The sequence below is a fragment of the Rhinatrema bivittatum genome, chromosome 10, assembly GCF_901001135.1.
Source record: "Rhinatrema bivittatum chromosome 10, aRhiBiv1.1, whole genome shotgun sequence".
Taxonomy (NCBI): Eukaryota; Metazoa; Chordata; class Amphibia; order Gymnophiona; family Rhinatrematidae; genus Rhinatrema; species Rhinatrema bivittatum.
The window spans coordinates 110332707-110360536 of NC_042624.1; the positions used below are offsets into that span (position 1 = coordinate 110332707).

General features: G+C 43.3%; 1 protein-coding gene across 7 annotated transcripts in view; it reads left to right on the forward strand.

The window, feature by feature from the left end:
- Positions 1 to 27830, forward strand: part of TUT4 (terminal uridylyl transferase 4) — a 106491-nt gene that overhangs the window by 37365 nt on the left and 41296 nt on the right. For 6 of the 7 annotated variants that reach the window (XR_003859048.1, XM_029618827.1, XM_029618826.1 and 3 more), the window contains 12 exons: positions 773 to 923; positions 1349 to 1435; positions 2331 to 2434; positions 5318 to 5375; positions 5466 to 5569; positions 6758 to 6847; positions 8000 to 8113; positions 14190 to 14267; positions 14373 to 14550; positions 15743 to 15790; positions 16088 to 16170; positions 27199 to 27314. Coding sequence is in view for 6 of the 7 variants with exons in the window: in XM_029618827.1 (XP_029474687.1) it covers positions 773 to 923; positions 1349 to 1435; positions 2331 to 2434; positions 5318 to 5375; positions 5466 to 5569; positions 6758 to 6847; positions 8000 to 8113; positions 14190 to 14267; positions 14373 to 14550; positions 15743 to 15790; positions 16088 to 16170; positions 27199 to 27314 (1211 nt within the window). In the remaining variant the exon portion in view is untranslated. The remainder of the gene's footprint in view (positions 1 to 772; positions 924 to 1348; positions 1436 to 2330; positions 2435 to 5317; positions 5376 to 5465; positions 5570 to 6757; positions 6848 to 7999; positions 8114 to 14189; positions 14268 to 14372; positions 14551 to 15742; positions 15791 to 16087; positions 16171 to 27198; positions 27315 to 27830) is intronic. The other variant, XM_029618823.1, reaches the window with a different exon arrangement.

Sequence of the window (27830 nt, forward strand, 5' to 3'; positions counted from 1 at the left end):
TTCCTTTTTCTTTTATTTTTTAGTTAAATTTAACTTGTTTCATCATTGGTGAATTTTCAGAAATTCAGGAGATGTAAAGTTTGGGGTAAGGAATGTTGCTGTGCTTTGTGGATGGCAAGACTTGATGATCTAGCAGCATGGGTACCTTCCAGTGTGGCTTTTCAAATGATGAGAATATCAGGAGCACCTCTGTTCTTACTTGGAATTTACCGCATCATCACATGATTATTGCATGTCTGTAGAGCGTTGGTGACCATTTTGAGAGCTGTTTTGTTGTACAGATCTTTCTGATTTCCAGCTACTGCTCGACAACAGCAGGGCATGTTTAATAAAAAAAAAAAAAAAAAAAAAAGGTTTAGGGGCTGTAAAAAGCCTTCCATTAAACCATTTTATCCTCTCTGTGGGCCAGATGTTATCACAGTGAGCACACTGAAGTTCTGTACGAATCTCCAGTTTAAGGTCTGTCTTTGTAATGGAAGTGCTCAACAGTTTATGCGTTTGAGGTAAATTTCATTTACTGTGATGAAAAGAAAGTGGAAAGTAAAGACTGAGACCAAGTCAAAAGAGGCAGATGGCTGAAGCACTTGTCACATATAACTAATGTGTATTTTAGGCATTTTGTTGTAATTTTTCTGGAATGCCGAGCAGGTTTGTTTTTTGTTTTTTTTTGACAGATTTGTATTCCCAGATGAAATAAGCGTTTTACTTGTTTGTCCTTCTCTTTCTCGTGGCACTGGTTTTATTTGACTTCTCCCCCTCTCTCTTTATGTAGCTTCCAACCATAGTATGCAGCATCTGCAAGCGGGAAGGCCACTCCAAGACGGACTGTCCTGAGGATTTTAAAAAAATAGATTTAAAACCACTACCACCAATGACCAACAGATTTCGGGAAACACTCGATAAAGTGTGTCGGAGATGCTTTGGTAAGTTCAGGAGAGTAGAAGTGTATTAAAAAAAAAAAAAAAAAAAAGTTTCCGTGTTCAGGTCTGTTTAAACTTTGAGAATTGAGTGGTTAACAGTAAAAGTGTATACATGAAGTCTGTAAAACCGATGCACTGTTACTGATCCATCAGAATCGAGTCTGCTGTTATGTTTTGGTTTTTTTTTTTTTTCTTTGAAGGTAGTTTATAGAATTTCTTCTCTAATAGAACTATTGTGATTCAGAAACATCTTTAAAACATATTAGGAATTTTAGAACAGTCTCATTTAAAATGAAATAAACTTGGAAAGAATGTGGAGAATTCTGGTAATTTTTGTTCTAAATGCAGACTGCATATTTTGAAGACCTTTTGGTTACTACTGCCGCTTTAAATGTTCCTGTCTCTTTTATTTCTTTTTTTTGGCTTAGAAGAATTATCACCTCATACCTCAGAGCAGCAAAGCAGGGAACAAATCCTAGTCTATCTGGAAAGATTTATACAGAAGGAGTTTAATGGTAAGTAATTACAGTCCCATGTAGAGGTTTCATTTACCCCTCATTGAGGACTTTCTGGTAAGAGGAGGCAGCGGAGGATGGGAAGTGTCTTGGTGCAGTTGGGAGGAATCCTCATTGTGGTTAAACATGAAAATGTGCAGTCCATTTCAGACTTTGCTCATTACTGGAGAACAGGCAAACCTGCAAGATCTCTCTGGAGGAGCAAAATAGCTGTCAGAACACATAATTGAGTTTAAGAATGGCCTTTAAAGTCAACCAGTACTTTCTCCCAAATTGTGATAGAATTGAAATAATCTGTATATTCCATGGTCAAAAACAGTATTCAGTGGTTATTCTTTATAACAGGTTCAGTGTGCTCAGATTCCTTGACAGTTTTTACTATATAATTTAAATCATGACCCCACTCATTTTTTGCACTCCTAGGTAGTTTCTTGATTTTAGCAGTTCCCTGATTTTTCATCATGAGCGTCATTGAAATGGCATGCTACAGCCTGTTTTCTAGCATTTTTTCCTGGTACTAGATAAAGGCTTCAGATTTCTAGTACAGCCTAAGTATTTCTTGTACAGGAGCAAATACCAACAGACTGCAGGCAGATCTGTGGAGGGAAGTGTCCTGGGTCCAGGGCACCCATAGGGTACTTGCCAGGTTCTTATGGCCTGGATTGGCTACTGTTGGAAACAGGATGCTGGGCTTGATGGACCCTTGGGCTGACCCAGTATGGCATTTTCTTATGTTCTTACAAGTAGGTTTACACTAAAGTTCTTCTCCTAGGCTTAAGAGAACAGAGGTGCGAGGAAGGATGTGATTTAAAACCAGGATTCAGAACGCGCACTCACGTGTGCTTTGAGTTGTAAAGAAACACTGACATTTTTTCTTTGTGCTTTCTTTGCTCAGAGAAGGCCAGACTGTGCTTGTTCGGCTCGTCCAAAAATGGATTTGGATTCCGAGACAGCGATCTAGACATCTGTATGACTTTGGAAGGCCATGAAAATGCAGAGGTGGGGGTTAAGTCTCTCTTTTCGTGAGAACAGTGCTGCGCTTGTGTACTATATGTCCAGCATCAGCCTGGTGAGCTGAGGAAGTTGTCTGGCTTGAAATGCTATCCACAGGTATATTGTGCCACAGAAGGAGAAAGTTGCTTTCTTTGTAATTTTGGGGCCAGCTGCGGAGTTGCCCATGAGCTTCCTTGGGAGTGCACGTCTCTCTCAAGCCCTCGGGAGCTGGAGAATCCTAGGGGGAGCAGATGTTCTCCTGGTGCTCATCAAGCACTATTTCTGTCCCAGAGTTAAATAGCGCTCTGCGTTAAGCAGGGTGAAGTGCCTTTGTAAGGAGGCACAACTTGTAGTCCTTCGCTTAGGGTTGTCCACTGGTATAATTTTAGTGTATTATTTTCTCTAGCGTACTTTTGTTAAACTGTCAATTTTATGCAGGATGAACGCTACCAGTTACCATGGCCACTTTTGGAATATATGTTTGTGGACTTGCAGTCATTTGATATTCAGCCTTTTCCTACGGGTAAGGCACAAGGCGGAATACACTGAACACAGAAATAGTGCATACACGCCAACTGTAGGTAGTAAAAATGCTTCATTTTTAATGCAATAATGCATACGCCTTCGGTCAGTGGTGCACTAGCTAATCCTCACTCCCCCCTCAGTTCTTTTGGATTTCTAGTAAGTCTGCATGAGATATATTTGTATACTCTGGAGGCAGTGCATGCAAATATACTTCATGTATATCAATTAAGGATAACATATATTTGATTTATATTCCGCTTTTTCAGGCACTTCAAAGCGGATTACATTCAGGTACTGTAGGTATTTCCATATCCTCAGAGGGCTTACAATCTAAGAAGTGAATTTTCAAAGAAGTTATGTGCGTAAAAGTAGAATATATGCGCTGAAACAGCTTGTACTTGCAAACATATTTGATAAACATAAATATGCATGTATTTTTTGTTTTACATGCACATTTACCTCCGTCAAATAAGAACAGTCTAGGAGCATTCTGGAAAATGTGCACAAGTTGCTATTTTGTAAGAGATTTACGTGGATATATTAGGCAACTTATTCATGCGGTTTTATACCTGATAATTATCTAGCGGAATAGGCATACTCTTTTATTGTCTGCTGCTGTTTGGGAGGTCAGGGTGAACTGGTTCGAGTTCAGGGTGAAAAAACTAGGAGGGACTCTGACCTAGAGAAGGACTAGGTAAACTGGTGATTTCAATTAACGCATGCATATCTTAAGATATACCGATTTCCCATATAAATCAGGGTTTTATGCAAGAAAGTGGGTGTTTTTTGGCGCGTAAAATATACATGTGTATGTTTATAAAATAGGTAGGAAAGGTACATGCTTTCAGTGCATTGCAGGTATTCGCGTGTGTATTGCGGGGAGCAGACAGGCTTGGACCGACGTGCCACAAATGCGCAGTAGAGAGCAGCTCTACTGCGCATGCGCGAGAGCACGTCGGTCAGAGGGGAGCCCAGCGGACGGCTGTCTTGGAAACGGCGAGGAGGAGCAGTGGCGACAGCACAGGAGGTCTCCGGGGGGGGGGGGGGGGGGGTCTCTCTCGCGCGTGGGGAGAAGCGGCGGCACAGACACAGAAATGGGAGGTTGCCGGGAGTCTCTCTCTCGCGCATGCCTCATCACCGAGCATCGGGCGGGCCAGCAACGAGCCCGGTGGAGAGGCGTGCGTGAGAGAGACCACCCCCCCCCCCCGAGACCTCCCATGGAGCAGTGGTATCTAAGTGTCAGGAGGGCCAGAGAGAAGAAGAGGGAGTGGAGGAGGGCTGAGGGAGAGGGACGGGGTCGTGGAGGAGGTGGGAGGGGAAGGAAGAGGATGTAAGTGGGGAGGGTAAAGTTGGGGAGTGGAGGAGGGCTGAGGGAAGGCATGTTCTTATGTAAGCAAGGCTGAATCTGATGGGCCATGTCAAGGCTCACTCTGTCTGAGCTATGGCAGTGTCAGTGGCTCACATGCGAGCAATGCCACAGAGATCTGCAAAGCTGCAACATGGAGTTCTCGCCACATATTCATATCTCACTACTGTTTAGGTAGAGATGGTTGATGTGACAGTAGGTTTGGCAGGTCTGTCCTTTGGAATTTGATGTTTAGAACCCAATATAAGGCTTGTTCTTATTTTTTTTTGTTTCAGTCTGCCCTCATAGGTTAAGTATAAAACACAAAAAAAGCTTGCTGCCAATAAAAATATCGTTGTGCCTTTTGGAACTTGTAGTTTGTGTTGTCTCTTTTCCACTGGGGGCAGCTTGTAGCTAGGGATTCTCCCTGTGTGAGGACTGCCATCCTGCTTGTCCTCTTTGAAAGCAGAATTGCTTACTTGTAACATGCTCTGTGAGGTCCTCACAAAACCTGCTCACCTTCCCTTGGACTTGGTTTCTCTCAATGCTGAAATAGAAGACTTGAATGGGACCCCACATGGACGCATAGTATAATGACATGCGAGGGCATGCTAATGAGATACAATCAAAGTTCTAGAAACATGGACATAAGCTAACCTTGCTGGGCTCCATTGGATGATGTCAGCCATGTGTGAGGACTGACATCCTGCTGTTCTCGGAGAACACCTGTTGCAGGCAAGCATCTCTGATTTACATGAAATGAATATCTGAAAGTTGTAACAACTTATAAAGTTAATTGGATTTTATTATTTCAGTTGTACTGTTTTCCCAGCAGCGCCAGTCTTGTTGATGTGAATTGAATTTACTTGGAATCAGAACTGCTAATCTGAAACTTTTTTGCAACCAATTGTATTTACTTTCAGCAAGCCATTTCGTAAGATGAAAAATGCTGATACCGTGCTTTGTTTGCAAAAGCATGAGCGACCAATATTATGCACTGTTCATTTCTTTTTCCTTAGAAATTAAATTGTAAGGAGATAATTGAAGGCTTGGCAAAAGTTCTTAAGAAGCATCCAGGTATGTTTTCTGCATACATTTAATTTGCATGTCTGTATAAGTATCTGTTTAGCATTCTGCTAATATTTGCATACAAACATTTTATGTTAGGTTTAAGAAATATTCTGCCTATAACAACTGCCAAAGTGCCTATTGTAAAGTTTGAACATCGAGAAAGTGGATTAGAAGGAGATATCAGCTTATACAATACATTGGTGAGTACTTTTTCGCTGCATAAACTCAACTCTAGACCTTGGTCATTCCTAGACAAACTTGACAAGAAATAATTTTGAAGAGGTGCGTTCTGCTTTCTTTTAGCTGTAAACATTGTTAGAGGTGGTGCTTAGTCTAGCTTGCAGCTTAGAAGCTGTGTGTTCCCTGATGTCGGTCTTTCCTCCTTTTTCCTGTATGCATTTCGTAGAGCTTTTTGTATACAGCAGGTTTTCTCTAACAGACCAGAAGTTGCATAATTCTGTTTTGGATATCTGGGTACATTTCCCTTTGTACCTCATTCAGGCAGCTTTTTAAGCCATTACCATAGGAGTATTTCTTTATCCGGGATTCCCTCTCTCACTCCTCTCAACCTTCAGGCTCATCGAGGAGGTTTTGGCACTGTTACATCCACGACGGAGCCAAAGGTATGGTGTCTTAAAATAGAAATTGTGCTCAGGTCAAAGCAGTAATCATTGAACCATGACACCTACTCTTTTTGTTTTCTTTTAAACTGTGTTCCTCTTCAGAGTCTTTCTTGTTTTTTTAAACCATTTAATGATGCATTAAATGTATTAATTGGCTGGAGAAAGCACCTTATTTCTGCCGTTTAAGTGGAATACATTTATTTATTTATTTATAAACTTTTCTATACCGATATTCGTAGTGACATCATATCAGTTTACAGTGTAACAGCAGGTGGAAATTACATTGAACAGGTAGGGGGGCTACATAGGATACATAGGAACAGTAAGCTTAGCAAGGAAATGACGATAAACCAGTCAAAAACATCAACTACTTAATAATAAGGCATATACTTATAGGAATAGTTATAGTTCTAACAGAAAGTTGTAACAGTTATGAACAGAGTTCATGTAATTGTCAGAAACTGCTGACTGATGTTTGAAATATAAATCTTTTTAACTTTATTTTTTTTTTGCATTTCAAAGTAGATTATATTCAGGTACTGTCCCCAGTCTGTTTTTTTTACCTGAGGCAAAGGAGGGTAAAATGATTTGCCCAATGTCCCAAGGAATGTCATGAGATTTGAATCCTGGTTTCCCTGGTTTGTAGTCTCTGCTCTGACCACTAGGCTGCTCCTCCACTCCAACCTTAACCTTCTTTCCTGCCCAAATGAAAACATGTTTCTGAATGAAGCGCATTTTGTTTTCTTTAATGTACCTTATTTCCAGGCACAGCATAACACCAGAATGCTTGCCACGTATGCAGCCATTGACCCAAGAGTGAAGTATCTGGGATATACGATGAAAGTATTTGCGAAGGTAATATATGTTGAATCCTCATTTTCCACTGCAGGTAGACTCCTACCTAATCGCATAGCACTGACAGTGTACTCAGCTCTGTACCGTAAATACCTCCCACCAAGAGCTTAAGATATTGATACCCGATGCGCACGGATATAAAGTGCTTTACTAAAGGTAACAAAGTGTTTGTTACAGTTATGACTTGAATTCAGGTCTCCTGGTTCTCTGACCATTGCTTTAGTCACTTGGACAGTGTCTACTGCAAAATATAATTAGTAATTCTTCCAGCAGTTAGAATAAAGAAATGGAAGAGAAGGAATAATGTAATTATGGTTGTGCAATAGAGCTGCCATAGTTAAGATTATAGTGACATCACCCTGTCAAGTCCTAAAATTTCACTTGCTTGGCTTATTACCCAAACAGACTATATTGCTTAAAATGTGGCAGATGGGGCCACAGTCTCAATCTGTCAGTGTGCTAAATTTTAAGAGAACAGGTTGGTAGACAATTTATTTTTTTCAGTAGATGAGAGTGAAAAATGTTGATTTGTTACATTTGTTCCTTTTTTTTTTTTACTAGCTCAAAAAAGGCCTGAATTCTAAGATAAGAATAACTCAAGGCAGGCACTATTTTTATAGATTTGCAAATGTAAGTTTGGGGTGTTTTATTTGGAGTTCACTGCTTTTAAGCAATAGGACCACTCCATGTTCCCCCCATCTTGATACGTGTAAGGAACAAACTGAACATTAAAGCAGGATATATGCTATGTGGGAGAAACTTGGGCTGGAAGAATGAAACCTAGTGTCAAAGGACTGGCCTGGTGCATTGCCAAGAGGAGGAAGCTGGCTCAGGTCTTCTGCTCCCTGGGCTATGCAATGACGACACCCAGTGGCTTGATTTCAGGCTCATGATTACAGGGATCCAGAAAGAGCCCAGGTGCATGGCCCCTGGTCGAGGAATGTCACTGGATTTATGTAAGCTGGGAGAAGATATAAAATAGGGGGTTGGATAGAACACAGTATAAATGCAGCCATGAAAAGCAAAGTCTGCCACTGCTACTGGCACAGTGTGTCGGCTAGTCACGTAAACCTGGCTTTTACAGTAGTAGACTCTTTTGAATAATTTGACTGGTGAAGACAGTTAATTTGGTTTTCCCTTTCTTTCTGACAGCGCTGTGATATTGGAGATGCCTCCAGAGGAAGTTTATCTTCCTATGCATATATCCTTATGGTTCTGTATTTTCTGCAGCAGAGAAAGCCGCCCGTCATCCCCGTCCTGCAAGAGGTCCGTATTCAGCAAAGGTTTGGTATTGATGTTAACGATGCAGCGACAGCCATCACGGTCTTTCATTTCACAATGAAATTGGAAGAGCCGAAATTTTACTGAGGAGGTAGAGTGTGTAACCCCAGTAAAGTATATGAGGTGAAAGATTATAGGCATTTTAGCCTGTGTGTGTGTGTGTCCTTGATTGAAAAAAATGTGTAACAAGATATAGCAGAATCAGCAGCTGTGTCATTGTCACCTAGTGTCTAAACTCTGCATGTCCCATGGGTTAGGTACCCCCTTTTTTCTTTCTCTCAGTTGACGTTTTGGCATTTGGAGGTATGATTACCTTCAGTTTAAGATCGTTTTATCTAGCGTGGCATCTATAAAAGGGACATTGACACCGCCGCCACCCCCCTGTGCTCTGAATTGCACTGCCTACTTGAATGCCTTTTGGGCTCCAAGGGATTAAAGTTAGGGCATCTTTGATCTGGGACGATCAGAACCATGACCGTTCCGGGTAATATAGAATTCTCCAGGTAATGGAAGCTGTGGCCACCCTTGCAACCTGAGCTGGCCCCCCTGACCCAGCACAGCTTTTCTCTCCGCTCCTCATGCTGCTGTGGCTCCTCTCCCTCCTGTGCGTCACATCAGCTGTTTTGAATCACAAGGTATCTCACAGATTAGGGGAAGCAGAGAGGCAGTGGTAGGAGAGTAAGAGAACAGCCCGACTGGATGTTTTTCTTAATAATGGGAGTTTCTGGATAATGGACTTCCAGATAAAAGGTGCCGTACTTTATGGACTTTGATAAAATCCATGTTCCCTAATTGGCTCTCTAAATTGATTTAGATCAGCACTGCCTTGCATGCACAGACAGAAAGTGGTGCTGGCGTCTTCATTTTGTTAGGAGGTTTCCCTCTTGCTTTTTTTTTTCTTTGTCAAATTACTCAAAATTAATAATACTCTTAAGCAAAGGAGTTATGCATGTAACACTATTGTAGCAATTTTCAAAAGCCATTTACCCGTGTTAAGCACACTTAATGTGGGTAAAACCTATTGATAATTCGCTGGCATATATTGTAGCAAATTTCAAAAGCCTCCCCCCCCCCCCCCCACTGAAGAACTGTCATTGCCATGATTTATATCAAAGTAAGTTGGGAATATGGAGATGCTTTTGATTTCTCTCACTGATTCAATCAGAAGGGTCAGAGTTTTATTTTGATGATGATAGATGTCAGCACAGCTTTCAATACTGTAGACCATTCTGTCTTGCATAATCATCTACAAGAGCTCAGTATATCTGGGCAAGTTTGTAATTGGTTCCATTCATATCTTCACGGAAGAAAACAACAAGCTTGGCTGAATGACAGTGTTCAGAATGGCATGAGGAGATGTTGGGCGTGCCGCGGGGGTTGGCTCTGTCTGTTTTTACTATTTAATATCTATTTGGCACGTGTGTCAACTTTTAGCTGGCATCTACGAAGGTTTCTGAATTTATGCAAACGATATCCAGTTTTACTTACCTATTGGTAGTTCCTGGAATGAAACCTTTGAGAACGTTTCTTTAACACCTGGATGATCCTGCACAAACATGCGCTAAATGTAGAGAAAACTGAAATGGTTTTGATGCGACAATGCGAGGTCATTTCTAAGTCTATCTCTCTAAAGATTGACATTGAGAACATAGAATTCCTGTTCCAACCCCAGATCAGTCTAGACTCCTAAGTTTTGCCTCCCTGCCTGCCAGCAGATGGCGACAGAAGAAAAGCTTTACTGAAATTGCTACTTAACCCCGTGTGCCACCTGCAGTCCCTCAGTATTTCTCTGTAACCTGCAGATGGTAGAGGAGTAGAACCCGCAGTCTGGAGTGAAAAAAAAAAAAAAGGAATAAAGAGATCAACAGGAGCCTCCTAGGGGGTTGATAGATCCCTGGTTGAGGGGAATAAGCAGGAGGCTGGTGACCCTTGGTATGTGTTGTCTCTGGTTATTGAGCGGGTTTCGATTAGCTGGTGGTCTAGTTCCAGCGATCCCCCGGAGAATCCTTGGAAACCAACAGCTGCTCTACAGCATTCAGGAAAGTACTCTAGTTTAAAAAAAAAAATAAAAATTTGACAAGCAGCTTGGAGAGGGATTCTCAACTCGGGTGTGCCCTGTGAGTGATCGGTGCTCACACCAGACACAGGTGAGAGCCAGTGGTAGCAGGGGTCCCGGTGTTGAGGAAATCACTGCGGTGCGGAGGCAGCATGTGTGGGATGCACATGACGCCTGCCAAGGATGGAGGTAAGGCCTGCTGCTTGTGCAGGGGTACACACATGCTGCAGCTCAGATAGTGTGTGCTTTATTTCGGCTCATACAGTTTCTGGGTTTAATAGTGCACACTCAGATTTGGTGTTTAAAAGACCATCAGCTGCTGCAGAACCTTTTCCAGTGAGCGTGGGAATGGTGGCCATCTTGGGTGTATTCACAGCAGCACGTAAGGATCCTGGAGAGGCAAGGGATTCCCCTCCTCTCTCATGCAGAGTCCCACGGAGAGGCAGGAAGCCTCTGAAGATGAGGTGGCCTTGATGCAGGAGGATTCTGAGGATTCTCAGGCTTTTCCCTCAAATTTTGTGTTAACTTCTCCACAGAGCCAATCTGGCTAGAAAGACAGCAGGGGGAGAAGCATTCTCATACCCAGGGTCAGCTGCAAAGTGGCTCACGGCCTATTAAATGACCCAAGGTGACCAGCAAGAAGGTATCGGCTGGCATCCAGAGGATGCTTGGCTAGGCAGCACAGTGGCCCCATCGAGGAGTCTGAGGACTCCGAAGATGAGACTGGTCTGCTGGATGGGTCTCTGGGGGCAGGACCTGTCAGATCCGTATCTGGAGGATGACCCTAAGGTGGTCAGTATGTTTCACAGGGAAGAGTTGTGGCCTTTGATTCCACATGTGCTTAAAGAGTTAAGCATAAAACTTACTCGGGAAGAGTCTGATCAGGGTGGTGTAGATCCCATCGTGGATGGCTTGAGAGGTCCAGCTAAGGCTTTTCCCTTCCACAAGTCGTAAAGTTGGTCGTCAGGGAGTGGGATCTCTTGGAGACCAGTTTGAAAATTGGAAAGGCAATGGTGAGGTTGTACCTGTTGCCGGGGGATACACTCGAGCTTCTTTGATTCTGCAGGTTGATGCTTTGTTCTCAACAATGACCAAAAAACCCAACATTCCGATGGTAATCTTTTGCACTGAAAGATGTGCAAGTCTGAAAGCTGGAAGTTGACCGTGAGGATTTTTGAAGTTTCTGCCTTGGGTATACATTTTTTTGCATAGCGCTTGTTTGCACTGAGTTCAGCAGTTGCAGACAAAGGAGACATCTTCATTGTCCTCCACAAGCAAGCGGCATGCTTGGAGGCAGCAGTAGCCTATGTGGCAGATGCTTTGTATGGATTGATTAGGATGTCGTTCAGAATTATGATAGCAGTTTTGACTCGGCAGCTGCTATGGTTAAGAAACTGATCTACGGACGTTTGCTCAGTCTGTTAGGGGCCCTCCCTTTCAAGGGCAGACTGTTGTTCGCAGAGGATTTAGAGCAGCTGATGAAGCATCTGGGAGAGTCCAAAGGACATAAGTTGCCGGAGGACAAACTGAAAGGAAAGAAATCCTTTTTGGCCCATTCGCATTTTAGAGACTATAGGAGATATCGGCAGTACAGAGGTAAAGCTCGGGCAGGACCCAGTCCTTTCGAGGTGGGTGGAAACTGATCTGAGATAACCCTGTCAATAAACCGGAGGGGGGAGGCCACATCTCAATGAGCCACAGCTGGCTGTTGGGTGGGGGGGGGGGCTATTAGCCCATTTTTACGAAAAATGGACCAGAATCACAATGGACCAGTGGGTCTTAGAAGTAATAAAAGATGGCCACGCATTAGAATTTGCTTGTATGGTGAGGGAAGCTTACGTTGTCTGTCCTTGTGCTCCCTGTGCCAAGCAGGTGGTGGTTTGTGACACGTTGGACTGCTTGCAGCAGTTAGAGGCGATAGGGCCGGTTTCCGGGGGGGGGGGGGGGGGGGGGGAAGGTCGGTATTCCATTTATTTCATAGACTCAAAAAAGGAAGGGACCTATTTTGGATTTAAAGATGGTGAATGCGGTCCTCAGAGCTATGGTTTCATATGGAAACGCGTTCGGTCATTGGGTCAGTTCCCAAGGGAGAGTTCCTGGTGTCGTTAGACCTCACAGAGGTGTGTACTACATATTCCACTCGGGCAGGAGCACCAGAAGTTCCTGAGGTTTATGATTCCGGGAGATCATTTACAGTTTTGCACCCTTCCTTTCGGGTTAGCAACAGCACTGCGCATATTCGCCAAAGTCATGGCGGTGATGTCTGCATCCCTTTGGAAGGAAAGAGTACTGGTACACCCATATCTGCACGACTGGCTCATTCGTGCAAAGATGGTGGACCTCTGTCAGATGGTAATACAGTGGGTCCTGGAGAGGTGGAGGGGTTTGGGCTGGGTGGTAAGCCTAGTGAAGAGCCATCTGAAGCCATCTTGGATCTCGAAGTATCTGGGGGGGAAGACTAGAATCGACACCTGAATTGACATGGTGTTCCTCACAGAGGAGAGGTTGGTGAAGCTGCAGAGTCAGGTGTGATGCCTGTTATGACTCAAGGTGCCCAGAATTTGGGATTATTTGCAGGTCCTAAGTTTTATGGCATCGACACTAGAACTAGATCCCTGGGTATTTGTGCATACACGAGAATTGAAAATAAGAATGCTTAAAGCCCTAGTTGTGGAAAAAAGTTTATTAAAATGCTATTAAATAATATAAATCTTAGACATTAAAATAAGATACCTTATGGAGAGGCAGAGTGCCATGCAAGACTCTAGCATAAATTCCCTCTAAAATGATTTTACTGATGACAAAGCATTATATAGAATCTCAGTTGTATATTTCCAACCACTAAAATAGGTTACATAATTGTCAAAACTTCTATGATTGGCTTTCTATTATAAACAAATACTCTGAATGGCTGTATGATGATTTTCTTTCATTCTCCAAGTTAACTAATCCTAGTCTCATATGTAAATGTTTTCTTGGAATTTGCCAGCATTAGCAGCCTTGTGCTTCTTCTAAGAATATTCTCTATAATCTTAGATGGATGCCAGTTGGCCTCCTCTTTGTTCTAGTTCTAGATATGCTTCTATAATCTTAGATGGAATGCAAACTGACCTCTTCAATTCAAAATGTTCTACAGCCTTGCAGTTTATCTTTATCTGTTTATAGTGTCTGACTGTCTATACAAACAACTACAACACTGCAATACAAATGTCCTGTTACAATGTTATACTTCGAAATAATTATAAAAGCTGCTTAAGAGAACAGGAGTAATGACTTGTGTGACATGTCAGAAGTGTTTCACTGAGACTAAGGGCCTATGAGAACCACATCAGTGCCCTAGGCATTCGCGCATAAGTCAGAACTGGTTCCCTGGGTGTTCGCACATATGTGGCCTCCTTCAGAAAATTCTCCTCTCCCGCTGGAATCCATTATTGGAGGAATTTCAAGTTCCTCTCCCCCTCAGGGGGGAGTCTAGGTCCAGTCTTTCATGGTGGCTTGGTTGGGTCAATCTGCAGAGGGATGGAATTGGAAATCCCAGATTGAGTGATAGTGATCACTGACGCCAGCCTGTCCGGTTGGGGGGGCAGTGTGTCAGGGGCAGACTGTGCAAGGCCGATTATTTGAAGGAGGAGGCATCATGGTTTATCAGTTGGTTAGAGATGAAAGCGGTACGCTTTGCCTTGCTTTCCTTTCTGCCATGGTTACAAGGTTGGCCAGTGCAAGTTCTCTAGGACAATGCAATGGAGGGGCCAAAAGTTGAATGGTTTCTCAGAAGGCTCAGGACTTGATTCACTGTGTGGCGCAGTACCTGGCAGTTCTGGCAACGTCTCATATAGCTGGGGTGGAAAACATGTAGACAGATTTTTCTCAGCAGGCAAAAGTTTAATTACTATTGTTCGTTCACAGGGATAGCCATAACTTTTCTTAGTCTGTCTGGCTAATAAATAGCTGTTTAACATGGTTAAAAATAACTTGTCGGTTTTTTTTGTATTATTTATTTTGCAGATATTCGATGGGAAACAGATTCCAGTAAGAATAGTTGATGGGTGGAATGCCTTTTTCTTTGATAACGTGGAGGAACTGGTAATGGTGTCCTCGTTTTGCACAATGTGAAATTTTTGCGCTGTGCTTGCAGCATTGCCGTTCAGTAGGTTTCTTCATGAGGAAACTGTCTTCCCTTGCATGCAGAGGAAGCGCTTGCCCTCGTTTGGAAAGAATGTGGAATCGGTTGGTGAACTGTGGTTGGGGTTACTACGATTCTACACCGAAGAATTTGACTTTAAGGAATATGTGATCAGCATTCGACAGAAAAAGCTGTTGACGACATTTGAAAAACAATGGACTTCGAAATGTATTGCCATTGAAGGTATTGGCAGACTGCTAACAACTGATTGAAAAAGAGTCCTATTAATTTAAGAAAGGAGACACTTCCCCTCCTTGTGCTATTTTTGTGTGTTATTTCATTTGTGTTCCTGTTTTTGAACTCGTTTTGAGGCTGCCTCATTACAGCATTACTGTTAATTCTTCTGTAGCGTACTTGCCAGAGCTGAGCTATTCCAGTGAGCTTCACACAGGTTTGAAAGTCACAGTCAAGGTCAGATCTTTCACTTAATTCTGAGAATTCTTAGATTTCCATTCCCTCTCCTTTCAGATATCTGAAAGTGGCAATAAGCCTGAGATCCAGACCCTACAAAAGCAGCCTTTGAAAACGTTGCATAGTAACATAGTATTGACAGCAGAAAAAGACCAAATGGTCTGTGCCGTTTGCCCAGCAAGTTTCTTATGGCAGTAATTGCCACTCCATGCAGATTACCCCATGTTTCTGTTAAGGGTAGTAACTGCTGCTCTGTGACCGGTTACACCCAAGCTTTGTTAAGGGTAGTAATATTTCAAAACCACGCAATTGTTAAACCCATAATAAAATTACTGCTAGCAACATTTTTATGGGTGAGCGGCCTTCCTGATGATTCATACAATGCTGCTGCTTGAACATGCTTTGCTTTTGAACTTGGCCGTCGAAGCAGTCCTGTGTTTTTTTTTTTTTCACTAATGGCTGCATATCAATACCCCTAGGCCACAGTGTACACTGTCTTTGAGTGATTGACAACATAACCTTTCTGTGCTTTGACCTCAGTCAGTAGTACAGCAGTCTAGTAGCCATGCTGGAAAAAACTGGTTTCATTAAGTTTGTGATACCTTTTGATTGACCCACCATAAGAATTATTAAAAAAAATACTGTTGTGGATGAGGTTTTGAAACTGCATAGGGTCCTTCTCATGCATTGTCCCAAAGCAGATCTTTCACACATAAGCAAACAATATTAGCCATAGAAGCACTGTGCCAGCCACATTGATTGTTTTAACATTCTCTTCTCTGGAAAAATCAAGACCTGACAACTTTCATTGTGTTGTAATCATCTTTAAATATAGTATATTTCATCTCAATCCATTGAGTTGTAAGTGCCTACAGAGCATGTCTTTAATCGTGGCACTGAATTTTGTGTTTGCAGTAGCATTTTCTTGTTTCAAGAGTATGAGATCTTGTTTTGTATTTCACAGATCCTTTTGACTTGAATCACAATCTTGGTGCTGGAGTCTCAAGACGAAGTAAGGGTTTTATGAATATAGCATTACGATAGGCCAGGAGTGGTTAACTCCAGTCTTCAAGAGACACAAACAGGTCTGGTTTTCAGGATATACACAATGAATATACATGAAAGAGATTTGCAGGCACTGTCTTCCATTGTATGCAAATATATCTCAAGCAAATTCATTATGGATATCTTGAAAACCAGGACTGTTTGTGGCTATTGAAGACCAGAATTGACCACCCCTTCCATAGGCTTTAGTTCTTAAGACTTCTGACTTTCTCCCCTTATATTTGTTCTGTGCTTTCTTCACTAGTGACCAATTTCATTATGAAGGCTTTTATCAATGGGAGAAAGCTATTTGGAACACCATTCTATCCACAGCCTGGAAGGGAAGTTGTAAGTTCTCTTCCTTTCTGTACCAGATCATTAAGTTAATATTCTATATAAGCCTAAGTAGTATAGTACAAAATATTTACTATCATCTTTATTACAAATGTACAATTGGAAATTCATTTGAGAGTTCTGGCTCCATCCTAGGAAATAAACTTGTTTATAAATGTGCTTTGATTGAATCCGGATGCATGTGTGTGTGTGTGTATATATAGAAACATGGCAGGAAAAGACCATATGTCCTATCTAGTTTGCCTATCCATACCAAATGTTCAGCTTTACTCCTATTCCTTCAGATCTGTGCTTATCCCATGCTTTCTCGAATTCAGATACTTTCCTTGTCTCTCCCATTACCACCACAGGAAGGCTGCTCCATGCATCCACTATAATCTCTCTGAAGAAACATTTCCTAAGGTTAACTCCTAAATCTACCTCCTTTCAACTTCATCCCATGACCCCCCTCATTCTAGAGCCTCCTTTCCTTTGAAAAAAGCCTGCTGCTTGTGCATGGAAACCTTGGAATTATTTAAATGCCTCTATCAATTCTCCCCTATCTTCTAGGGTATGTATATATAGATCTTTAAGTCTGTACCTATATGCTTTAGACAAAGACCACTGATCATTTTTAGTAGCCACCCTCTGGACCAACTCCATCCTGTTTATATCCTTTTGAAGTTACGGTTGCAAGAATTGTACACAGTATTATTCCTAGTGAGGTCTCAACAGGGACTTGTACAGGGCCAGTATTACCTCCCTTTTTTTTTTTTGCTGGCCATTCCTTTCCCTACGCATCCAAGCATCTTTCTGGATTTTACCATCACTTTATCCACCTGTTGTCCACTTTAAGATCATCAGATACAATTACCCCCAGATCCCGCTCTTTTATGCTTTAGAATAATTTCCTTTCTTTTCCTTTACATCTCCCTTTGGTTTTTGACCCTAAATGTATAACTGTATTTTTTCCTAGCATGTAGACAGATGGATTCAGGACCAGTGGCTTATTTTCTCCTGCCCAACAGCTGGAGACGGAGCAAGCTGACATCACAGGTTTACCTTCATATTCCCATCCAGTTGGAACACAAACACTTTCTATGCTTTGCGGTGTTGGGGTGCCAATATCAGTTTTGGGCACTGCCCTTTGGTCTCGCCACCACTCCCAGAACATTTTCCAAGATTATGGTGGTAGCGGCAGCCTTGTGAAAAAAAGGAATGCTGGTGCACCCGTATTTGGACGACTGGCTGATTCAAGCCAAGTCTCAGGAAGAGAGATGCCTGATGACACACAGGGTGATCTCCTTATTGCAGGAGCTTGGTTGGTTTGTGAACCTGACCAAGAGCAATCTTCAACCATCCCATGCATTGGCGTATCGGGGAGGTCTGGTTCGACATGGGACAGGACAGAGTTTTCCTACTAGAAGTTTGGATCCAGAGATTGATGTCTCAGGTGTGTCAGTTGATGAACACCATATGTCTGACAGTGTGGTCCTACCTTCAGGTACTCAGTTTGATGGCAGCTACGCTGAAAGTAGTGCTGTGGGCAAGGGCGCATATACGTCCTCTTCAGCCCTGTCTGCTATCTTGTTGGAACCCACAGTCTCAGGATTATGCGGTTCAACTCCACTTGCCCATGGAAATCTGCTCCCACCTCCAGTGGTGGTTGCAGGAGGATCATCTGAGAAAGGGAGTTCCCTCTCCAGCCTGGTTGGTACCCTAGGCAGATGCGAGTCTCCACGGTTGGGGGGCTAACTGTCTGGAATAAACTGCCCAGGGGCGCCGGAATGCTGGAGTCTCTCTTGGAACATCATTCCCCTGGAGGCCCGGGCGGTACAGCTGGCATGCTTGCAGTTCAGCCACAGGCTGTGGAATCAAGCGGTTCGCTTGATGTCTGACAATGCGATGACAGTAGCCTATGTCAATTGCCAGAGAGGAACCAAGAGCCAGAAGGTGTTGCAGGAAATAGACCAGCTGATGGAATGGGCAGAAGATCACCTGCAGATGATCTCGGCCTCTCACACTGCAGGAAAAGACAACGTAAGAGTGGACTTTCTCAGCAGGGAGAGTCTGGACCCAGGAGAGTGGGTGGTATTGGTCGAGGCATTTCAGCTGATTGTGGATCGCAGGGGCCTTCTGTTCCTAAACCAGCTGGCAACTTCTCGAAATGTGAAGGTTCCTTGATTCTTCAGTCGCAGAAGAGATCTGTGGTCCCTGGGAGTCGATACTCTCGTTCAGATCTGGCTGGAAGACAAGTTGCTATATGCCTTCCCTCCATGGCTCCTGCTGGGCAGGGTCATTCGCAGAATCGAGCACCACAAGGGACTAATCCTGCTAGTAGCTCCAGATTGGCCCAGGCATCCATGGTATGGAAACGTGGAGGCTCCTGGTAGAGAATCCCCTGCGCCTTCCACCGCACAGGGACCTGTTATAGCAGGGACTTGGTCCTTCACGAGAATCTAATTCGATTCTGTCTTACGGTTTGGCCCTTGAGAGGTCTTGCCTGAAGAAGTGGGGATATTCTGCGGCGGTAATTATCACCTTACTCCGTGTTCAGAAGTTCTCTGCGTCCCTACTATATGTACAGGTCTGGAGAGAATTTGAGGCCTGGTGCAAGGAATGTGGTGGGTCCCCTTGGGCGGTCAAAATCTCACTTATTCTGGAATTTTTGCAGGACAACTTGAATAAAGGTTTGGCCCTTAACTCTTTGAAGGTTCAGGTAGCAGCTTTCTCCTGTTAAAGCGGTGAGGGGAATGGGATGTCCCTTTCTGCTCGTTTTCTGAAGGGAGTGAAGCACCTTTAGCCTTGCGTGCGGTTGTCTGTTCCCTTGTGGAATCTTAATTTGTACTGGAATTTTTGGCAGGTCCTTTCTTTCGGCTGCTGTGCAGTCTTTCCTTGCATTTATTGACTTTAAAAACGGTGTTCTGATAGCTATATGCTTGGCTCGTCGCATCTCTGAACTGCAAGCACTGTCATGCCAGGAGCCTTTCCTCCAGATGACTCCAGGGGTGTTGCATCTGTTTACTGTTCCGTCCTTCTTGCCCAAGGTAGTCTTGAGTATCATTTGAATCAGTCTATTTTGTTGCCATCCCTAGATAAACTCAAGGACTCTGAGGAATATTGGCTCCTCTATCATTTGGATGTCAAGAGGCTTTTAGTGCAGTAGCTGGAAGTCTCAGAACCGATCCAAAAGACAGACCCACCTGTTTGTCCTTCACGGTGGAAGGAAACAGGGCGAACCAGCTTTGTGGGCTACCATAACTCGCTGGATTAAAGAGGTGATCACAGGAGCCTGTGTGGAGGCTGGAAAGCTATTACCCTTTCAGATTAGAGCTCATTCCATTAGGGCTCAAACGGTCTTTTCCAATAAAAGGTGCAGTGACCACCTCATCGCTGCCTGCAAGATATCGACGGGAGACATTAGTCTGACCTCCGCTCATGAGACCGCTTGAGCCCTAGTGGAATGAGCTGGATGTACAGGCTCAAGAGGACACTGCCTTTGCACGGGCGGTGTTGACTGGACCATGGGCAGCCTCTCGCCCCAATCGGGAGTAGCTTTTGTATATCCCATTGGTCCTGAGTCCATCTGGCTGCACGCTAGGAATTGGAAAAATTACTTACCTGATAATTTCATTTTCCTTAGATTAGACAGATGTACTCAACATCCTACCCTCGGCTGCTCAAGACCTGCACCACGGGTCCTCCCGTGGAATGGGCCTCGAATCCAAGGGATCACTGATAAGTGTGCACCTAGTCCCTAGAAATAAGTTACCTGTATCCTTACTGGAGCTCAGTGTTTTATGGTTAGTTGAGTTCAGCTACGGTTATACGTTTTTTTTTTTTAAATCATGTTTTAATCTTAAGTATATAACACTTATTTTCAATTAAGTCCTTTCACTAGTATGTCCACAGGGGCTTTTGTAGAGTACACTGGAAAGCTGAGGTCACTGCAGGGGTATATGTACAGTGACGCCAGCTTTGTGACCTGACTCCGTCTCCATCAGCTGGCAGGGGAGCATAACCCATTGGTCCTGAGTTTATCTGTCTACGCTAAGGAAAAAATTATCAGGTAAGTAATGTGTTCAATATTAAGGAGAAACGTGCAATGTAAAACTTCAGCGCAGGGCACTGCAATATTGCACCTTGCCTTTTCTGATGAGCTCATCTACCTTTTAGAATACTTGTGCATTTGTCATTTTAATTCAGCTTTTATGGTAATACAGTACAAATACAATGAACTGTAAGCAGATGAGTCTTAATAACTGATTTTTATGTAGCTAAATATTAAGATAATGTACTGAGATGGAATTGACCCTTCCTTATGATCCTGCTAGACCAATCCAGATGTGTGGATTTATATCCACCTACCATCAAATGGAGATAAGAGAACCAAAAACTGACAGATTCCTCTACAGCTGATTGCCTGGATTCTCATGAGTCTGTCGTCATGTATTGCATCATCAATGCAGATGATTGGGAAAAGGGATTTCTTGTGGCTTTCGCAGCAGTTAAAGCTCAATAGGTTTTTCTAGTGTGCCCTAGCGGAAGCCATTACAGAGAAAGAAGTGTCTGTCTGGTATGCAACAATTGTGAATGTTAATACCAAACAGTATAAGTGCTTGCGGCTTGAATATTTCCTCCTGGATGCTGTGTAGTATCAGGGATACTCTTTTCAGATGTTTCAATGGTCTTTAAATCTGTCTCTAATGGTTTATTTTGTGTCCCTGATGCAGATGTACTTAAACACTGAGCCGGTTTTGGTTCACAAGGGAGACCTTTCTTAAACCAAGACAATTCAAAACTAAGGCTCTCAAAATTTTTTCTATTTTTTTTTTTTATTTAAAAAAAAAAAAAAAAAAAAAAAAAAATCTTGAAAAATTCAGAAGCGTTGACCAATGATTATACCTGAGTATGCACTAAGATAATAGACACATGACATGTGCAATCTGTGCTTGGTATATGATGGTCACATTCATCACCTTTTTGATATGTTTCTTTGTGTCAGCAAATTATTAAGTGAATCTTGCATACGCTTACCATTCTAACCTTCCTGAAGGAGAATTTGGTCATGGGGTTAGCCCTTAATTGCAGAGGTCAAGTTCATGGGGTCTCTGTGGCTTCTCACTCAGATATGTCTCGACATATTCATTCCCCTTTTAGAGTCCTAGTTCCCCAATGGGATTTTTTATTGTTTCTTAATGCCATGGTGGGTTTCCCCTTTAATCTTTTTAGTCTTGCATCTTTGAGGGATCTCTTCTTAACGTTGGACTTTCTGTCGGCAGATGTTCTGCCAGATGTACTTCAGAATTTCAGGCTTTATTTGGCAGAGATCCCTACTTAGTGTTTTTCTGCAGTCACTTTTCATCTAGTTCCAAAAAATAAGAAAAAAAACCCCCACCTCAATCTCTTCTATTAATGTGGAAAAAACTGTTTTATATATTCAAATATCTAATAGGTGAGTGGTGGTAGTTTCATATATTCACTATTTTAAGGTGCCATCCAGGCACCTTAAAATAGCATACCAATTACCGTATAATCATAAACACACCACTGGCCCACCCTATAATATATATTCGCAGTGCCACAAAAATATTTCAGATTTATTTTTTTATATTGAAATCCTGTTTAAATTCTTATGTCGCCGATAGCTGCAATTAGAATAGTCCATATAGCTTCTTTATTCTTTATTCCAACATGGCCAAGTTTCGGAATAAATCCTTCTTCAGGGGCAGCAACGTGATAAACTTTCTTATAGTAGCTCCAACAGCATAACTTAAAGATGGCATGCCATTTTTTAATTGAAGGTGGTGTTTCTCTTTCATTTGAGCCAGACAGTCTTTCTCCCAGCATTCCAAAAAGGTCATGGTAAGGAATGGTCTCTCTGCTTCTTGGATGTTCATCAAATTCTCCCCGGATATCTGATGACTGTTCTGTTTTGTTCTGTGGACCTTGCAAGGGAGAGGCAGCTTCAGAATCATTGTCCAGGTGATCAAAGAGACTATATCCTCAGCATATTTGCTGAAAGGCCTACAGGCTCTAGAGAGTCCTTGTGCTCATTCTATCAGGACTCGGGCATGATGGATGTTGGTTTTCCTTACATTCTTTTGCTAAACATTACAGGTTAAATGTGCAAGCCATAGGAGATGCAGCATTTGGGGAAGTCATTCTCAAGGCAACCTTGTCTTCTCCCCCCCTGAGTTAGAATGGGCTTGGGTACTTCCTTTGCATCTGGACTAGTCTAGCAGGAAGGAGAAATTGAATCTTGCCTGATAATTTCCTTTCCTTTAATCTTGCTAGACCAGTCTAGAACCCTTTCAGAAAGTCAGCAGCTGCATTTTTTGTTTCCTCTGCATTCAGGCAGACCAGACCACAACAGTGGGTTATGCACTCCTACCAGCAGATGGAGATGTAATAAAGCTGACTCATGATGTCACTGGCATATAGCCCTGCCTCGACATCAACCTGCCAGTATTCTCTGTCTCCAGCAAACGGTGGATATGTATCTCCCTTGTAGGGAATGCTTGTGGTTTAAAAAAAAAAAACAAAAAACAGAGAAGACTAGGAGAAGATTCAGATGCACCACTTGAGCTCCCAAGGTGACACCCGTTTGGTCCCTAAGTCTGGAAGTTTGACCAGGCATAAACGTAAAAAAAAAAAAAAAGACGGAGTGCTCGGCAGTGAAGGCTTCTGCCCTCTCCCACCACGGCCGGAGACCCAACTGTGCTATCAGCCAGGAAGGGCTGAACTCAGGTTAAAAAAAAAAAAAAAAAAAAGAGTAGGGAAGTTTTAGGCCCCCTCCTTCTTATATTTTTTTTTCTTACCAGATCCTCCTTTCCTTGGCATTTTTCCTTTGCGTCTCATACATCCTTTTCCCTCTCACTTCTCTGGGGAGTTAGTGTATAGTGGAGGCAGCTCGGCAGGTTGGGCAGCTTTTAGCTAGGTCCTGCTTATCAAGCTTGGTTCAGTCAGCTGCATGGTAGGCCTTGGCGGCGTTTTTTTTTCCCCTGCCTGCTTGTTGCACAATGGTGTCCGGATGCGGGTATGCACCTGTGAATATTTGTGCGCGTAAGGCTGCAGCCTAAATTTAAGCGTGTATTTATTTGCACAAGTACACCCGGGTACTGTTGGGGCGAGTGCAGGAGGCCACCTAGATCTGTGTGCAGGAAAACCGTGGTGACAGAGACAAAGTCTAAGTGCCTTGCTATTTTTGAGACTTGCCATATAAGGGCAATCCAGCCATTGCGCTCTCCTCGCCTGTGTCAGTGCTGTTAAGATGCTCAAGGCAATGTGGCTACTACATATTTTGCTGACGTTGGGACATCTTGTCAGCCTATGGTGGTTCCAGAGGGGAATGGGCCGGTGACACAGTGGACAGTTCCCCACCTTCCTTGTTATCGATGGCAGAAGCATCCTTGAGAGAGGGGTCGGAGAGTGCCAGGTTTGGGCCTATGGGCCCCAGTATGGATCTATCTGCCTTCTCCTGGGTGGAATTTTTCCAGGGCTTGCAGGCTTTTCTGCAGGGCTGCCCAACGGAGGTGAAGCAACCTACTAAGAAGGGGTCATGTACTTGGATTTGCCACTTGTCAGCCACTGCAGCCAAATGCCCCAGGGATGCTATCCCTGGAGATGTTCAGGGGGATGTGGATCATGGTACGTCAGATGACTCCAATGGGGGTTTGGTTTTCTCCCCTCTAGAAAAGGGAGGAATTCTACTTTATTTGAAACCACATTGGACTCTACTCTGGGGTTTTTTTTCCCCCCACAAAGATGAGTTGCCAAGTCTGTTGACTCGGACCTTGAAGATGCTTGGTGTGGACGGGGATGATGCTATAGGCTTACAAAAGAAAGATCCCATATTGGTCACCTTGCACAAAGCGTCCTGATTCTTTCTCCTCCTAGATCCAATTTAAGAGTTAATTGACTTTCTGTGGAACGCCCTAGAGGCAAGTTTTAAAGGGGGAGGGTGCGCACTTTAGTGGGTTTCTTGCCCTTTGATCCAAAGGCAAGGACATAGTTGCGATTCCCATAGGTAGATGCCTTGGTATGTGCTGTTACCAAGCAAACCCCCATCCCGGTGGAAGGAGGGGCAGCTCTAAAAGATGATCAGGATAGGAGGATTGAGGCTATTCTTAAACAAGCTTTTGAGGCCATGGCAATGAATTTACAAATTGCTTCTTACTGCTGCCTGGTGGCTTGGGCTGGATTGCATCTATCTAGAGCAGCATTCTTGGCCGTTGCAAGCTGTGACTTGGTGCAGATAGCCGCTAGAGGGGTGGCTTCCTTGATAGCGACTAGGCACCAGTTGTGACTGCGAAATTGGTCAGCAGATACTATTTCCAAGTCCAATCTCATAAGGTTACCCTTTAAGGGTTCTCTTTTATTCAGAAGTGAGTTGGAGAAGAAGGCAAATAGCTGAGGTGAATCCAAGGTTCCTCAATTGATAGAGTACAAGAAGGTGGCAGCATGTCTTTTTGGGACGAAGGGCCACTCCAGGGATTCCTGTTCATTTCGACCGTACAGAGGAGTAACTATTCAAAGGTCTCATCCCTTCGGAAGATCTGTCAGTTCAGCCTAAGAAGCCTCATTAGGATGTTGGCTCTGGGGCTGGAGCACCTCTATTTTTCACAATGAAGGTACGGGGGCTCACCTACTAGATCAGGAAATATGCGGGCATCTATCTTGCTTTTATCATAGGAGGGCCCAGATTATGATGGATCAATGGGTCCTGGAAATGGTAAGGGACAGCTGTGTTCTGGAACTTCTCAGACTTCCTCTGGATGCATTTATGGTCTCTCCATGCAACTCTATAGAAGAGTGGCACTGGAGACTATGTTAAGGAGGCTGTTGGATTTGAAGGCCATAATTCTGTTCCCAGATCACATGAAAATGTGGGGGCTATTCCATTTATTTTGTCATTCTCAAGAAGGAAGAGGGTCCTTTCGGCCCATCCTGGATCTGAAGGGAGTCAATCGATGACTGCGTGCGACTTGTTTCAGAATGAAAACTCTATGTTCCTTAATGGCAGTACAAACAGGAATTTCTCACGTCTCTCAACCTGATGGAGGCCTATCTACATATTTCCATTCACCAGGAACATCGTTTCTTATGCTTCGCTGTTCTGGGACATTATTATCAATTTCAGGCTGGCTACTGCGTACAAGACCTTCTCCAAGGTCATAGTGGTGGTAGCTGCATCTCTGCACAAGGAAGGCATTCTGGTCCATTCGTATCTGGAAGATTGGTTGATTCAGGCCAAAAGTGCAGACAAGAGTCTCTTGGCATCTCACAAGGTGATCTCCTTGCTTCAGGAACTAGTCTGGGTGGTAAACTTGGCTAAGAGCAGTTTGCAGCCATCTCAGATGCAGAATATCTCGACGTGTGATTCAATATGGAGCAGGGCAGAGTGTTTCTACCAGAGTGTCACATTCAGAAGTTAGTTACTCAAATTCAGGGACTGAGAGGAACTATTTGCCTGATGGTGTGGTCTTACCTGCAGGTCCTGGGATTGATGGCAGCCACATTGGACGTACTACCCTGGGTGAGGGCGCACATATGGCCTGTTCACGTGTTGCTCTCCCAGTGGAATCCACAGTTGCAGGGAGTACACAATAAGATTCCACTTGCCATTGGAGGTGAGCGTCCAGTTGCAGTGGTGGTTACAAGCAATCATCTCAGGAAGGGGGTTTCCTTGGAAACACTGACTGGTTAGTACTCATGACAGATGCAAGCCTTCGGGGGGTGGGGGGGGGGGGAACGGTGTGCTCACTGTCAAGAGTTGGTGACAGAAGGTCGGCGAATGCAGAGGTGGACCATCAATTGGTTGGAAGGTTGTGCAGTTCGACTGGCATGCTTGCAGTTTGCTGAGCACCTGGAAGCACGAGCAGTAAGGATAATGTTAGATAGTGCCATGACTGTGGCCTACACTAATCATCAAGGCAGAACCAGAAGCCAACAGGTGTCTGTGGAGGTAGATGCGCTCATGATGTGGGCAGAACGTCTCTAGGAAACATCCCGCTTCCCACATTACCAAAAACGACAATGAAAGGGCAGACTTGCTCAGCAGGTAGGTCTTGGATCCAAGAGAGTGAGAGTTGGCAGACGAGGCCTTTCAACTCAGTGATGTGCTGGGGTCATCTGTACTGGGATTTACTAGCAAGCTCCAACAACGTGAAGGTACCACGGTTTTTCAGTTCGCAGAACTGGTTATGTCACTGGTAACCAGTTCGTAGATCATAACCAGCTCCTAAGATCAGTTAACTTTTTTTTTTTTTTTTTTTTTGCTGAGCTTAAGTTTCTCAGTTGGTTGGAAGCATGAACAATTGATTGTTAATAGTCATGTTCAAGTATAATTAGTTTGTCCACAGTTTGGCTTTTCCAGAGAATATTGGTGGGCTGATGTCAGGGCAGGGCTATATGTCGGCGTCAGCTTTATTCCCTGTCCATCTGCTGTAGGAGTGCATAACCTACTGGTGTGGATTGGCTTGCCTTCCTTAGAGGAAAGGAAATTATCAGGTAAATAGTAATTTCTCCTTGTTCTGGATGAATTCGTGTGGAGTTTTTCAGATGTAAACAGTCTTCCTCTAGGGACTGAATCAGAGCTTTTTCTATTTCTCCTGTTTAGGCTTATTTTCTCTAATTCTTCCCTTCCCCCTCCTTCCAGTAGAGTTCTGAGAGGGAACTGTTTTGAGGGGTTTTCTTCTGCTGAAAAATTATTTTCGTAAGGTTTTTTTTCCCCTCTACTTCATTGCTTTAACATAAGGATACTGACAAAAGTGACTTTTCCGCACCACTCCTTTATATCAGTGATGTCACTGAAGAGTTTTAGGTTCTCTTTCTCCATCAGCTGATAGGAGGAGATAAAGCCACACATCTGGACTGGTGTAGCAGGATTCAAGGAAAGGAAATTAACAGGTAAGATGTTCTCCTTTTTGTGGTCCAGATGCTCATTCAACTGTGAGATAGGCCTGGACTTCTTTTGAATGGAAAAACCTTAAAGTTCTTAAATATTAACTTGCACTTTTACAATATGTATTTCTTATTTAGGAATACTTTTTTGACTCAAAAGTATTAACAGATGGAGAACTGGCACCCAACGATAGATGCTGCCGTGTCTGTGGAAAGATTGGCCATTATATGAAGGACTGTCCGAAGAGGAGGAGGTGAGGGAGTGTCTGATGTCAGCAGGGTACAAAAGGTCACTGTCGGAGTGAGCCATATCGTCCAGTTTGCAGTGTTGATAACAACTCTATAGGGTATAGAGGTATAAGAGCAATCTTCCAACTAGAGATTATGCTTAACTTTGGGTAATAGTCAAAAATATAACACTTGAAGATATATTGACACAGTTGACTAAATTTTGTATGTCAAAAATGTAACACCATTTTTCACAGTTTTCCTAGATGCTTCTCTAGTGTTTCAAGTTTTTGACAAGCTTGTGATGCTGTTAATAACCCCCTGGACTGCTCTAATTTAAACGTCTGCTTTTAAATATTTTGTGACTATATTAATCAAATGTGTTAATCAGGATACCCATTTGGTAGCTAGAATAAAATAATACAGGTCATCCGGTCATCCAGCTATTATCACCTTCAATCTTGCCTCCCAGGGCAGCCTCAACTGGTGTATTTGTATCTTTAATAGTACACCACAAGGACAGTTTTCAAAAGCCATTTACT